The sequence below is a fragment of the Alosa alosa genome, chromosome 19 (genome assembly GCF_017589495.1).
Source record: "Alosa alosa isolate M-15738 ecotype Scorff River chromosome 19, AALO_Geno_1.1, whole genome shotgun sequence".
Lineage (NCBI taxonomy): Eukaryota > Metazoa > Chordata > Actinopteri > Clupeiformes > Clupeidae > Alosa > Alosa alosa.
Window position 1 is genome coordinate 18083257 of NC_063207.1, and position 15821 is coordinate 18099077.

At 44.7% G+C, this 15821-nt stretch overlaps 1 protein-coding gene across 1 annotated transcript in view; it reads left to right on the forward strand.

Moving 5' to 3' along the window:
• LOC125284681 (dynein axonemal heavy chain 6-like) overlaps window positions 1-15821 on the forward strand; it is a 43650-nt gene that overhangs the window by 23926 nt on the left and 3903 nt on the right. The window contains 31 exon segments of the mRNA XM_048228745.1: window positions 83-211; window positions 1235-1375; window positions 1645-1812; window positions 2068-2238; window positions 2350-2517; window positions 2811-2897; window positions 3259-3456; window positions 3637-3783; window positions 4133-4318; window positions 5034-5215; window positions 5553-5661; window positions 5827-5952; window positions 6071-6165; window positions 6280-6439; window positions 6887-7018; window positions 8215-8310; window positions 8415-8555; window positions 8900-9115; window positions 9269-9499; window positions 9969-10090; window positions 10403-10647; window positions 10992-11386; window positions 11834-12227; window positions 12543-12628; window positions 13061-13217; window positions 13479-13689; window positions 13889-13991; window positions 14285-14419; window positions 14421-14507; window positions 14809-15012; window positions 15248-15641. Of these exon segments, the coding sequence (XP_048084702.1) occupies window positions 83-211; window positions 1235-1375; window positions 1645-1812; window positions 2068-2238; window positions 2350-2517; window positions 2811-2897; window positions 3259-3456; window positions 3637-3783; window positions 4133-4318; window positions 5034-5215; window positions 5553-5661; window positions 5827-5952; window positions 6071-6165; window positions 6280-6439; window positions 6887-7018; window positions 8215-8310; window positions 8415-8555; window positions 8900-9115; window positions 9269-9499; window positions 9969-10090; window positions 10403-10647; window positions 10992-11386; window positions 11834-12227; window positions 12543-12628; window positions 13061-13217; window positions 13479-13689; window positions 13889-13991; window positions 14285-14419; window positions 14421-14507; window positions 14809-15012; window positions 15248-15641 (5416 nt within the window).

Sequence of the window (15821 nt, forward strand, 5' to 3'; positions counted from 1 at the left end):
CCTGTGTGCTCCTATTACATCCATGTAAAACAAAGAGTGTGAAAAAAAAGTCTTTGAAGTTTGAATTTGTTGTTGTCTCCAGGTATTGATTTTCTTGGACGACATAAACATGCCAGTGCCAGATAGTGGTGGCGATCAGCCGTGCTTGGAGCTGGTTCGTCAGTTCATCGAGCTCCAGGGAGTTTATGATGCCAAGACACTCACTTGGAAGGTACCGAGACTGCAGTCTCTTATTTACACAGCTCGGTCCTTTACAGCAGAAGCATCAAATATGTTTCTATTTATACCTCTGTCAAATCCAGTCTGTGTTTAGTCTTTCGTAGCTTATTTTGGTGGTGTTGGTGTTACAGTAGTTTGCACTGCTACCTCCCACACAGTTAAAGGGGAACTTGGCAACTATTTCAACTTAATAAACCCGTTTAGAAATCATTTGGATGGTTAAATGACCTGTTCCGGTGAAAATGGTGACTTTTCCCGCTGCCCCTAGCGTCCCCAGGCGGAAAACCAACCTTGCAACATTGAGACTACCGTCCCGAAAGAGAAGTGAGAAACAAGAAACTCGCTTTTAAATCGTGTTTCTTACCTTGTAACATCCACATAGTTCTGCCAAACTTATGCTAACAGTTCGCTAGCTTGTAAACAAATCCATGTGCTTTATCATTACCTTTTCACACAGTTTGAAATAGCATAATGTGCAATTTCTCCAGCAGAGGGGGAAATCCTGCCAAGTTTCCCTTTAATTCAGGTTCAATTCCCAGTCAGTGCCTTTGTAAGTACCTTTGGAAAACATCTCTGTTCCATCTAAACATTTGGAGTATCATGACATGTAGCCACCCTACTACATGCTCATTGGACCCTATACCTACAAACTATCGACCATCGCACCAGCTACCGCACAAATGATAATTGATAATGGCACATTTCCCAAAGCCTTCAAAGCAGCTTGGGTAACACCGCTACTTAATAAAACTTCTCTCAACCCTGCTCAAGTTGAGAACTACTGTCCTGTCTCACTTAACTTTACTTTAAGTTGTTTTATGTGAGGTGAGGCATCATACTATTATGAGAACCTCAAATGTTCAGTGAATTATGAATGATTGGCTCAGCATATCTGAAAACTTAATTTGTGACCAACAAATGCAACCTCAAATGCAGCCACTATCCAAACAGAAACTGTCCTCTGCAAGAGCTCCTTGAGAGTCCCACATGAACGCCTTTGCTGTTGTTTCTGCAGGGCATCCAGGATGTGACCTTCTGTGCAGCAGGGGCTCCCCCTGGTGGCGGTCGGCAGCAACTGAGCAGGCGGCTACTCAGGCATTTTTCTGTGCTGGTGCTGACACACCCATCCCAAAACACCATGCATCATATCTTTCAGGTATGGTGACCTGTGTTGCCCTCCACGTGTCAGCTGTAAGGTTTGGCTTTTAGCTCTAGCAAAGATGTTGTTTCCTGTACAAAACATGTGGTGTCCTCTTTTGTCCAATGAAAATACAGTGTATCTACAAGTTAACTGTGGTCATTTAGTATTGAATGAGAAGGACATTATAGTATGACTGTTGGTTGACTGTTAGTGGTAGCATCCACATGTCTACATGCATCTTGAGGGGCATGTTTTTGTTTTCTTTGTCATACCTTACTAAACAGGTTCAACTGGGGAAGTTCTTTGGCTCTAGGGAGTTCTGTAAGGAGGTGCGACAGTGTTGCAATGCTCTGGTGTCAGCCTCCATCGCTGTCTACATGGAGATGTGCCACACTGTACTGCCCACGCCTGCCAAATACCACTACACATTCAACCTCAGAGACCTGTCCAAAGTAAGACACATCACAGTATCTTAGCATAGAGTTACAAGTGTTTGCCAAATCAAATCAAACGGTACCGGTACATATTGTTACAGTAATAACAGTGTGTGGAGACATTGTCAAGGATTGCACTGCTGAATAGTTGAATGAAATCAATATGAGTTTTTGTTAGGAAGTTTATAACAATATAATACTAATCCAGTTTAAGTATGGCCGTGTAGAATAGCTTGTTGTTAATAATACTTGCCCATGGATACATCCTACTAGGTGATCTATGGCCTGATGCAATCCCACGAGTCCGAGCTGAGGTCAGAGGAGGCGGCTGCTCACTTGTTTGCCCACGAGGCCTCTCGAGTGTTCCATGACCGTCTCATGGAGGACCAAGACCGAAAGCTCTTCCACCAGATCCTCTCCAATGAGCTCCAGATCCACTTTAAAGTAGGTCTCCTCTTATAGCCTGCTGTTGATCACCTATCTGTATTGTATGGATTGTCTCTGTGTTTCCATGCCTCTTTCACAATAGTGTCCCCACCTCTGTTCCTGTGCCAGATCTTCTGGACAGCAGAGGCTCTCATGAAGGAGCCTGTGATGTTTGGAGACTACCTGGACCCTAGCATACCCCCCGACTCCCGCATCTACAAGCACATCCAGGACAAAAAGAAGGTTCTCAGCGCCCTGGAGGACTGCCACAAGAAGCATGTCATGACAAAGCCTAAGGTGAAAGCATACAGAGGGGACAGTGTGGTGGTGTGGACCTAACAGGTTCTCAGAGCATTTCATATGTGCTTCAAGGTAGTGCTAGAGGACTAGCCGTTAGCATGAAATGTATCCATATCAGTGTGTAGTGTGTCTGACGTACTGCAGCATAGCATATCTAAAATAGAATAACATCTAAAATGAACTATGTCCCTTAACAAAATCCAATTATACAAATGAGGTCTCCATGAACACAATTGTGCTATTTGGTTGTCTCTTTGGTAATGTTGCCTCTCCTCCCTGTCTGCTGGCAGTTCCCAATGGTGTTTTTCAGAGAGGCTGTGGAACACATCACACGGTCCGCTCGCATCTTCCGCCAGCAGGGAGCCCACATGATGCTGGTGAATTGAAGCAAAAACACTTCAATATGTACTTGGAATGAACAGAAAGGATATTCGGTAACACTTTACTTGACAGTATCGACACTGTCATGACACGTGAAACCTAATCCTAACCCTAACCCTAACCCTAAACCTAACCCTAATCCTAACCTGTTATGACAAAAACCGAATGTCACTTAATAACAGAAGCGTTATGTCATGAAAGTTTATGACTTGTTTATGACACATTCATGACAGTGTCATGTCACTCTTATGTCGACACTGTCAAGTAAAGCGTAACTGGATATTCTAGTATTTGGTAGTGCATAGTAAATCCTGTATACAGTATAATATCAGATTTTTGCTTAAAATGACTCTCTAGATTGGGCTTGATGGCACTGGGAAGGAGGAGTGTGTGAAGCTGGCGTGCCACCTTACTGGCTGCCATCTGTACCAGCTATCTGTCTCCCACAACTGCACCTACATTGACTTTCGGGATGACCTGAAGAGGGTGTTTTATCAGTCCGGCATCCACCGGAAACGGACTGTGCTGCTCATGACCGATGCTGAAATACTGAAGGTTGGCCAGAATGTGAATGTGTGTGTGAGAGTGTGAGTGTGCACGTGTCTGTGCAAGTGTGTTACTGTATTTGGGTGTTTTCTCTACATAGTGTCGCAGACCTGATATCAGCTCGTCTGGCACAGTGCTCATCTGTATATTTTGTTTACTGTTTTGTTTGTTGTTTGGTGCTGGTATTAGGACTCTGTCATGAAGGACCTGGACTGTCTTCTGAAGTGTGGAGATGTTCCTGGTTTATTTACCAGTGAAGAAATAGACCACATCATCTCTCAGATTAAGACAAATAGCAACACAGATAAGAGGGAGGCGTATGCCCACTTCATACAGGTAAATTGCTCAGCCCAGGTAGTTATGTTTGCAAAATATTTGACTTGCAGCTGGTTTTTAAAGGTGCTATATGTAGGATCCAAGTTATCTTGAGTTACAGAGTGGTATTATGAGAAAGGATGGGAGAACTAGTTGGTTAGCATGATAAGTTTGATGGCTATCTGTCCTGCACAGGTATTTATGACATTGTATAATGGTTATTCAATTACATTCTTTTCCTATTTCAAGTTTTTTGAACAGTTTAACCTAAAATTCTTTCATTCAACATCTTTAATTGTATTTTTTTTATATCAGTTAGCTCAATGTGTGCTGTATCTCTATGTATTGTGTTTGTTCATTTCTCCCTCAGCAAGTCAGGCAGAGGCTGCACATTTGTCTAGCGCTGAGCCCAGCGGGCCCTCGCTTGCGCCAGTTTTGCTGGGCCCATCCGGCCCTACTTGGCTGCTGCAATATCGACTGGTACAGCCCGTGGTCCAGAGAGTCCCTGCTGCAGGTGGCCAAGAGCACTTACAACGACTTCAACCATCCAGGCTGGGTAAGACCCACCGGTTACTGCTTGTGAATGTGTTTGCCATTAAAGTCACAAAGTGACTTTAGAAATATCACTGAGGCATGCAGAGATCTGAGCAGAAATAGAAGTCATTTGGTGAGAAAAACAAGTAAAGTTTAATATTATCAGCATAATAGTGATAGGAGAATCCATGGGAGTAGTTGATCTCACCTAAAGAAGCGCTGTTAATGGAAAATACAAGGGGCCCAAGTACTGATCCCTGAGGTACATCTGTAGTGTGTTAAGAAGCAGTTTCAGGAGGATGACAACTTCTGCAGGCAGAATAGTGGTTGTGAAAGATTAAAGAAGAGTGGATGAAATGGGATCCTGAGGGCATTTTGTTAGATGACTGGAGGGTGCCAGAATTTTCATATGTATGCGCCTGCCATTTTTTTGAATGGGCCCATTTACCCCCCTGGGACAACGCACTGCTTTGTGCCGGTAGCGATGCCACTCTGGTGATGATTATAGTAGCATGCAAATGAAGATGAGTTGCCAACACACTTAAATTCTGAGTAAACAAATCCTGGGCCTTCAGGCATGGTGCCACCTCTGAACTTCATCATTAACAGGAGAGAAAGAATCCAACGATGCTTCCATATACACTCTGATATTGTGTTGCATATATTTAAATGTGTTTCCATAGTGTGGTGCAATAGTGTGTTGACTGTGTAGTGCTTTCTTTATGTTGATATTTAAGGGCTTGCAGGACAAAGTGGCCCATGCCTGTGTAGACATGCACTACAGCGTATCCCAGATTGCTGAACAGTACTGGCAGGAGACCAGGAGGCCGTACTACGTGGTGCCCAGCATCTTCAGTGAATACATGTCCACCTTCACCAAGATGTTCTACTCCAGAGAGGAGGAACTCTATAGCATCAGGTACAGGCCTGCCTGTCTTTCTGTTGCGGTTGTAAGATGTAAAAGTAAATGAAAGGAAAGTGACTGGTAATTAGCAGATGCCTTTATCCAAAGAGTCAGAGATGATCAGTGGAGGGTTCGGTATTCAACCCTGGGCTGGATCCCGCTGCTCCACCACGCTCACAGATGTAGCTTCAGTGCCCACAGGGTGCTGGCCAGAAGTGTGTGCACCTTTACTGTACTGTCACTTTTGGTATTCCAGCAAGCAAATCCGTTGTATGGTGAACATTTGATACAAAGCCTATTGACTGTCACAGGGCACAGACCAGAATTTGAGACTGTTTTTCTTTGTTTGAAGGAATCGTTACACGAACGGACTTACTATTTTGTCAGAGGCAACATCTCTTGTCACTGTGATGAAGGAGGAACTTGTAGCTTTGAGCTATAAAATAGAGGAGAAATCAAAGGTGTGATCCCTGTCTCCCTGTACTGTACTTGCCATCAACACTGATTCCACAACAGATATGCATACCTTTTTTAAGAACTTCGGAAATATGTATAGCTGGACTTTAGCTGAATGGCTGTAAATGGACTTTAGCTGAATGGGTGATTGTGTGTGTTGTGTGGGATAGGAAATAGAAATTCTGATGGAGAAGCTTCAGAAGGATGCTGAGATTGTGGAGCAGGTCAGAGCCATCGTTCAAATGGAGGAGGGTGTTATGGCTCAGGAGACTCAAATAGTTCAGGACTACGCCCAGGTTTGCCACTTTCATCTGAAACCCCAGAGCTTTCATTAGAATTGTTGTTCCGTCGTCTTTGCTGCATGGATTTACATTTGGTGCATTTTGACCTTTTGTGATATATTTTATACTGTAGGAGGCCCATGCTGATTTGAATAAAGCTTTGCCTTTACTGGAGAATGCTATTGCAGCCTTAGATAGCCTGGACAAAAATGATATCTCAGAGATAAGGTAAGATTGATGTCCATATGACTTAACATCCTCAGTCCATTCTGGTTTAAAAATCATACTTCCTGAATTAATTTGTGAAACATATTAATGTGTTTGTGTGAAATATTTTCTTAGGGTCTACACTAACCCACCGGACCTGGTTCTGACTGTGATGTATGCCATCTGCATCTTGCTGCAGCAGAAGCCGACTTGGACTGTGGCAAAGCAGCTGCTGGCTGATCCAGGCTTCCTCAAGAGGCTGGTCAACCTGGACAAGGACAGCCTGCCAGAGAAGGTGGGCTGATCTGGACAACCGCGCTGACCATTGTAATATTAGGAATGGGACAAAGTATTTTTAAGCTATAGTCTGTGGTTAAACCATATACCGTAATTGATTTTTAGAAAAAACAGCTGTATCATTGATATTTGGGGTTAGCTGATTTTGGAACTACTTCGTTTTCCATTATCTGGATAGCCACGTGTATTTTTTTCAAGTAAAACTAACTTTTGGCCTTGTTGGTTACATCTGTTAAGCTTTCCTTACCTTGACATCTGTTAAGGACATTGTAACTGCCTTGCATAAATAATGTTTATTGTAGCTGTCTACAGATATGTAAAGAGGCCTGTACCAGTTTATGTTATTATAACCAAATCTATGGTGATCCAAGGGCTGGAGATACCGTTATGTGACATCTACAGTAGGCTACCCTTCCATAAGTTTTCAGTGTGTTTGTTCTTTAAGGTGTTCTTCAACCTGAGGAGATACTCCAAAGACCCTGAATTCACCCCAGAGAAGGTGGGCAGAGTGTCCATGGCTTGCCGCTCTATGTGCCAGTGGATACTTGCACTGGATCATTACCATAATATGAATAAGGTAGGCCCTCTCTCCCTCACACACACACACACACACACACACACACACACACAGCACATTCAAACACACACACACACACACACACACACACACACATGGTACTGAATACACTATCACAAATCACATAATAAGTTAGGGCCTCTCTCCCTTACACACACACACACACACACACACACACACACACACACACACACACACACACACACACACACACACACACACACACACACACACACACACACACTCACTGTACAGCATACACTATCACAATTCCCATAATAAGGTGGGGCTGGGGAAGAGCATATATATATTTCAGGTTGCAGAGCAGTGATAGTAATGTGAACTAGAAAATGTAATTTCGAGGAAATGACCAGTGCATGAAAATGCAAAACATATTAACATAAAATGCAAAACAAACTTTTATTTGGAAACAGTTGTGGGCAGAGGAAACAGTTGGAATGGCTGAACAATTAAATAGTAAAGAGTAGTTTAAATAGTTAAATTATTTACATAGTGAATTATTGTAGTGAGGACATTTATTTTGAAACAGTTGTGAGAAGAGGTAATAGTTGAACAGGATCTGTAGTCTTAAGAGAGCCCGATTGTATGCTTAACGCTTGAGACAGAGTATATAATTTAAAAGTTGAACGTGCAGTAGATAGTGTAATAGACAGAAAGTTGAATGGATGTTGATAGGCAGATTGTTTAATGGATGTTGATAGATAGTTTAATGGGTGGATGAGTGAGTGATTTGAAGAGGATGAATAGATAGAAAGTTGGATGGAATGTGCCTTACTGTATATCCTTGTAGAATGGAGAGACACAGAGAGAGTTGGCCTAGTTGAGCAGAAAGCAGTTGATACAGGTGCAATCAGTTTAACTGGCTCTTTGATGGGGCCTAGTTGAGCAGCTGGCAGTTGATACAGGTGCAAATGAATTGAATTAGCCCATTGTGATGTCATAGTACTAATGCAAAGTCTATGGGGAAAAATAAGCTTGTTTTTTGTTAATATCTCAAAAAGTATAAAGTTTACAAAAGCTGAATTAGACGCAGAAATTTGGTGGGAAGAATAAGAAGAAGAGGAAGAAGAAGAAGACTTCGGATAACAGAACTGTGCATTTTCATGCACTGTAATAATACAAAATAATGTGCAAGGTTGTTGCTACAGCATTGAATTTGTCTCCTGTGATCACAGATAATTGAGCCTAAACAGAAGAAGGTCAGAGTGGCTGAAGAGGCCCTCGCAAAGGCTAAGTGGAATATCAAGCAGAAACAGAAGAACCTCTCAAAGGTAAAACCTTTCTCTGTTTCTCTCTCTATTAACTTGGATTACATTTGTTTCAGCCCCATAAGCATATTCAGTGATTTGGACTTGGAGTCTGTTCTCCTGTGCAGATCGAACGCCACCAGGCAGACCTGCAGCAGAGCTATGACGCCAGCGTGGCTGAGAAGACTGAGCTGGCTGCCCGGAGGGAGCTCACCACCAAACGAGTGCAGAGGGCTGGACAGCTGATTGCAGCCCTGTCTGATGAGAAGGTCGGTCGGTCGGTCTAAGGATATGCTCCCCCCTGTGCACACTCACATGAATTACAGTTAGGACAACTTTATGACCGGTTTTATGATGTCTTTTCATCCTATATTTAAGCTCAAGGGTTAAGGGTCTGGACTCCTTGTGGGATTTTGCTAATGCCAGTGACTTTAAACTGGTTTGTTTTCACTAGAAATTATTAGAAATTATCTGATTGATGAATTCCCTTACCTGGAGGTGCCACTATAATAGCCTACAACAGCCTAAAATAGTACCCCCAAACAGTCTAAGTCAGTCTTGGGTATGGATCTGGCAGATGGAGCCATGTTTGGCTGTGTGTCCCTGTGTGCAGGAGCGCTGGGAGAGCGTTGTGACTGAGCTGGACCTGCAGCTGAAGCACATTGTGGGCGACACCATCATCTCCGCTGCCTTCATCACCTACTGTGGCCCGCTGACCGCCGCCTACCGCGAGACCCTCGTCAAGACCTGGCAGGAGTCGTGCCGCAGTGCCGACATCGCCGCATCCGAGGACTACACCTTCATCGGCACCATGACCAAAAAGAATGAGGTAGCCTCGAGGGCTATGGATTACATTACTGCTTAATACACTGAAGTGTACAGAAGTGATTTGACTAGATAATGGCCTGTGCTGCTTTTTCTTGTTGTGTTAGCCATGCTATTGTCTCTGATAGGATTTGAAAATGCCATCTCGTACCTTTAGGTGCAGCACTGGCACAACAATGGTCTCCCATCAGACCAGACCTCTACCGAGAACGCCATCATCATAAAGAACGGGCCCCACTGCCCGGTGATTGTGGACCCCCAGGGACAGGCCAAGCGCTGGCTGATCTGTAAGGAGGGAGTGGGCCTCTACAAGGTCCAGGCATCCAACCCCAACTACATGAAAACAGTGGAGCGAGCCATTCGCATGGGGGATGCTGTATTGATCCAGGTGAGGCTCCCGCTTTTGCACGCAGTCACACACACCTACAAACAACTTGCATACTCCATAAGCACATCCCATATTCCCATTATTTATGCAGTACTTACGCTACACGTCTACAACCCTGTGCAACCCTGGTCAACCCTGGTCTGGGCCCGTATTCACAAAGAATCGTAAGACTAAAAGGAGCTCCTAACTGGCAAATTTAGGAGAAACTAATCAAAATAATGGGTGTGGCTGTCTTAACTTCAGTACTAAGAATAAGTCAAAAAGCCTGTTAGTGCTAAAAGTAGCACCTACTGTACTGTACAGTAGGTCTGGGAAAGATTAGAAGTAGTCGGGAGGACTCCTAACTCACAAAGACCAATTTACAGAACATTGGAAAGCAGCAGGTTGGATCATTCCACATTGCTATGTCTTGAAATGCACATGCAGAGTCACTTATACAAGATCTCAATCAAAATTCTTTTACCATCAGGACATAAGTGAGAATGTGGACCCCTGTCTTCGACCAGTATTGGTGAAAAACATCACCATCCGAGAGGGACATTCCTTCATCAAGATTGGAGACACTGAATTAGAATACAATCCCAACTTCAGGTAATTTGCCTGAGATTTCCCTAGTCACTGGCTGCTGGTCTTAATATTCATGCATGCTGCATCTTGCATCCTTTCTTTAGTAAACTGCCTCTCTACACTGGTTAGCTTTGACACCATCATCTGCATCAGCAGAAACAATTTTGTGAATTTTAATCTTAACCACGACCACTGGCATGTGGTATGAATGTCCACCTTTCATTCAACTTATCGTTTTCCTAGCTATGAAAAGCACCTTGAGACAATTTCAGTTGTGTTGATGCTGTAAACAGAACTGAATTGAATTGATTTGATTTAAATCAAATGCATATCCAGACTGTACCTGACCACCTCGCTGCCCAACCCTCACTTCCTGCCGGGTGTGTGCATCATCATCAAGCTGATCAACTTCAACGCGGAATACGAGAGCCTGCAGGAGCAGCTGCTGTCCAGCGCATTCAAGCTGCAGCAGCCAGAACTGGAGCAGCAACACAACCAGCTGCTGCACACCATCATCGCACACCACTTTGACCTCCACCAGCTGGAGGAGAGGTCACTCCAGCTGCTGCAGGAAACCATGGGTCAGGGAGGGAGGCCGTGTGTGTGTGTGTGTGTGTGTGTGTGTGTGTGTATGTGTGTGTGTGTGTGTGTGTGTGTGTGTGTTTTGTTTGTTTGTGTGTTTGTGTTTGTGTGGTATGTGATCCTCTAATTTTAAGAGGTATGGTTTGTGTTATAACTATGCCTTGTTTTAGTGCTCAAGCAAGTCCAAGTTAATTTAAAAATGTTACCAGTGCATTATGTCAGTTTAGACATGTTTACGTATGTTTGAAATGTTAGGTTAGAAATGTTTACGTTGGTTAGAAATGTAGGTCAGAAAAATCAGAAATGTTGAAATGCACTTTCTCCATTTGTTTTTTTTATGTAGGGAATATCCTGGATGACCAGTCTCTCATTGACAACATGAGAAAGACCAAAGAGACCTTCAGCAAGATCTCTCAGCGTGCCCAGATGGCCAAGGACAAAGACAAGGAGATTGGCGAGTTACGCAAGAAATACCTGCCTATCGCCAGTTACAGCACTCACCTGTACATCGTGTTGACCGAGCTCACCCAGATCAACTACATGTACCAGTTTTCCCTGGAGTGGTTCTTGGACAAGTACATGAAAGCGGTGCAATGGGGCAACGAGGCGCCCGAGAGGCCGGGGGAGGGAGCGACGACGCGGGTGTGCAGCTCAGTCACCCGCACCGACTTCGAGACAATGGACCACAGTCGCTACCTGGTCTCTGTGTTGGATCGCATCACCGAGAGTATCTACAAGGTCAGCTCAGGTCAAACTCTGGAATGCCATGCCACTGGCACATTCTACCTTCAAAAACATGCTGAAAGCACACGTGTGTTTACGATGGCCTCCACCTCCTAACGTCTTCCCACTGCCACATAACTGCTTTTATTCTGTTTCTTTATTTTATTTTATTTTATTTCCTCCATCATGTGTAATCCCTCTTGTAGTACTTTTCACACCTCGTCTTTCCACTATGTTCTGTGTCTGTGTATCTTTGTTCTCTGGTCCTGTGTTTGTTCTTCTGTCTGTATGTAATTTATAACGTCCTTGAACTTTTTTAATTGTACAGTCACAGAGCCTTGAAATGCACTTACAACTAAAAAAGTATTACTATGTTTATTATTATTATGTGCTCAGTCCATCTCATGTGTTGATGTGTCTCTCTCTCCGTGTGTGTTCTCTCGCTCTCTCTGGCTCTCACAGGAGGTGTCCCTGGCTCTGTTCGCTGAGCACCAGCTGTGCTTTTCCTTCCTGATGTGCTGTCGGATCATGCAAATGGAGGGTGGCTGCGCCATATCTGGCTGCCCCACACGCGAGCCGTTGCCAGCCAAGGAGTGGTACGCCTTCCTACACACGCCCATGCTGGCCAGAATGCTGACGGGGGCGCCGACGCCGACGAAGACCCATGAGCCACCGGCCTACGCCCACTGGCTGACGGACAGCATGTGGACCCAGTGCCAGTACCTGAGCGCACACTTTCCGGCCTTTTCCGGCCTGTGTCACTCTCTGCAGGCCAACCCGGGCCAGTGGAGTGCCTTCCACCAGGCTGACGGCCTCTACAGCTTCCTGGGTCAGCCGTACATGGAGCCAGGCTCAGGTTAGTGACTTTAGACTTCAAAGGCTTCAGAATGATGGTGTGGTGACCTGCTGTTGTTTACTCACTGGCACTCATTGATCATTTTCATATGTTTTGCTTAATCAAACTGTGTTATCTGTATCATTGCGTGTGCAAGCACATCAGCTGACATTCTGTACATATTGTGAAAAGATGTGGGGAGCTGTGCTGTCTTTGAACAGCTGCATGATTTCCATAGCAATGAAGTCCCCTCTGTGGTGTTTTGGCTCTACATTTGCTCACTAAATTGGGGTAAATATGGTAACAACTGTTTATTTCATCTGATCCACCTGTTAGCACCTGTGGCGACCACACCTGTCAGCATCAAACACACCACAGTGTTTGCATGGGAGAACCTGTCTGGCTTCCAAAGACTTATTCTGGTGTGTATCTGTGCATGAGTGTGTGTGGATTTAGGGTTTGTAGAGTACATGTGCATATGTGTGAATGTAGGCTTTGTTTTTTTTTTAAATATGCAAAGCAGACAGTGTTTTTTCCTCTACAGGATCACTGACTTGACATTTTTGTAATCTGCTGTGAGAGAGTTCACTCTTAAATAAAAGACCATCTTTTTTCAAACACAGATGTTTTGGCCTCCCAGAAAATGTTTTAATGTTTTGATACAGTTTGCCCCACTCTTGCCAGTCATATTATGTGGCAATTCTGTGCCATTTACATTGTATTTGCATATAATAAAATAAAAGACAATATAATAGAATATAAATAATGTAAGATCTTCCTCTATATAATGAGATGTTTTTTATCTGATCATCCCTGAATTTCAGGGAAATTTATATGTGACTATTCATTTATAGATTAAGGTTCTGCGAGCAGAGTGTCTCATATCAGAAGTGAGGAGGTTTGTTTTGGAAAAGTTTGGAGCAAAGTATGCGGAAGGGAGCAAAATGAGTCTGCATGATGTCTACGAGCACTCCAACTCTAACATCCCCATCATCTTCCTCCTCTCACCTGGTACACACATACACTCTCACACACACACACACACACACACTCTCACACACACACACACACGACACACACACTCCCCCACCTTACATAAGCAGTTTTACATGTAAGGCTTCACATTGTCTCAGTTTTTCTTCTTTGCACAACTTCATAACCACATAATCTCTTATTATGTGCATTTGTGTGTATATGAGTCCACATGTGTGTGTGTGTGTGTCTGTTTGTGTATATGTATGTATGTGTTTGTGTGTCTGTGTGTGTGTATAGGCACAGACCCGGCTTCCCTCTTGCTACGCCTGGCCCATGAGCAACGTGGCAGCAGCCTGCACCTGGACATGGTGTCCCTGGGCCAGGGCCAGGGCCCGCGAGCCGATGAGCTGGTCAGCAAGGCACAAGTACTCAAGGGCCGCTGGGTCTTCCTACAGAACTGCCACCTGGCGGCCTCCTTCATGCCTCGTCTGCACACCATCGTGAACTCGTCAGTAGTCTTGATTGACCAAACGTGACAAACGTTCACACTAATTTAAATTTCTGTTGTTATATGTGTAAGAAGTATATGAATGTGTATTAGATGTGTGTGTGCTGCCTCAGGACATTTCTATTTTTATTTGCTGTAATCTCATTTTAATGTACGTGAGTGAGTGGTCAGTAAGGGGTTTGGCTGTTCTGTTGTGCAGGTTGAAGTGGAAAGGTTCTGATCTGGACCCACAATTCCGTCTGTGGCTCTCCTCAAAACCCGACCCGGTTTTCCCAGTATCCATACTACAGAGGGGCTTTAAGGTCAGACTGTCCTTCACTCCTTTCGTCAAGTCAAGTTTATGTCTAAAGACCCTTTCAAGAGAGTTCCATTATCAGCATCATAGTTGGCCCCACAAGGCTTCCGTTTTAACATTCCATATGTTATCTTAATGCAGAGGAAGTAGATTGGGAACCAAATAGAATGTTCAAGCATTGTTTTTTTGTTTTTTTGTTGAAAGGGTCTATAGATGCCTAGTTGATTTGGCATCTATGCTGATGTGGAACAGCATCTAAGATGTCCGCCCCTGACATGGAGTGTGTGTTGTGGACTGCAGGTGGCTGTGGAGTCTCCTCAGGGCCTGAAGGAGAAGCTGCTGCACATAGTGGGCATCAACGGGGAGGTGACCGACAAGACCTTCAACAAGGCCGACTGTGGCTCCGCCTGGAAGAGCCTGGTGTTCAGCCTTTGCTTTTTTCCACGCCATCGTGCAGGAGAGAAAGAAGTACGGCACCCTGGGCTGGAATATCCCCTACATGTTCACCTCCTCGGACCTGGAGGTACGGCGCGGCGCAGGATCAGACAAAACTAACTTGACCACCAAAGTGACCATCACTGTGTTTAAAGTGCCAGTGTGCTTCTCCACATACATTGGGCTGGACTCCCAGGCGAGAGTGTGTTGATTTTTCTTGGCAGTGATATCTGTTATGAAGTAGCTCTACATAAAGCAACTGACAACCCTCATTGTAAGAAAGTTGAGATTAGAAGCACTAGGCATGTTGTGCACAGCTGAATACCTGTGCTGAGAGCTTGTGGTCAGCTTTCAGAGCCAGGTTGCCCTCTCTCCCTGCCGCCTCCCAGGTGTCCCTGCTGAACCAGGAAGCGATGCTGACGGCCAGCGAGGGCGCGGAGGTGCCCTGGGCGGCGCTCCACTACCTGATGGGAGAGGTGGTGTACGGCGGCCACATCATGGACCCCTGGGACCACCGTTGCCTGACGGCCATCCTGCAGCGCTGTTACAACCCCCGAGTGCTCCAGGAGGGACTATTCTCCTCCCAGGCCCAGGTCCCAAGCCCCACTCACCCACTCTTGTACCCCATTGACTGCTCTCTCAAAGCTGAGATGTGATGGATGTTGATTAGCTGTCAACACAAATAGATGGGACACAGTGATTTTACATTTATGTATTGCAAAGTTTAAAAAACGTGTTCTTAGATCCTATGTAGCCCGCTGCTTTCATTTATTTATACATTTATTGTATGTATTGAGTGTGTATATTCTGTTGTACCGGGTGTCTCAGGGTTACCCAGCTTTCCCCAAAGACGCCAGCTGGTCGCAGTGCCATGCCTACATAGAGAACATGCCGGAAAAAGAACTGGCAGAGTTATTTGGCATCGACAGAAATACGGAGGCAATAGTGCGGCAGCATCAGGCCCAGCAGCTGCTGCAGGCGGTCATCAACCTGCAGCCTCAGGTCAGTGACGTCCACCTGCACACCAGGTCAGGGAGAACCAGGAAACCTGCAGAGAAACAGAGTCAGAAGAGACACAGCGACACCGAGTTCAAAGACAAAGTGGTCCTGAAGATGGCCAACTACATTCTAAAGAAACTTCCAGAACAAGTCGAGTCCAATCAAGGCCAGACAAAGCTGCAAGATGTTTTGGCTGAAATCAGCTCAGAGGCAAAAGAAGAAGGTATCTGTACCATTTGTTGGGATAGCTGGAATTATTAGGCTTACACTTCACATTTGATTCAAGAATGCATCCGCTGCATTATTTCTCTTATTATATTCTCTGTATCCCCAGGTTATCTAATGTGTGTGTGTTTGTCTGTGTTCGGTGTGTGTGTGTGTGTGTGTGTGTGTGTGTGTGTGT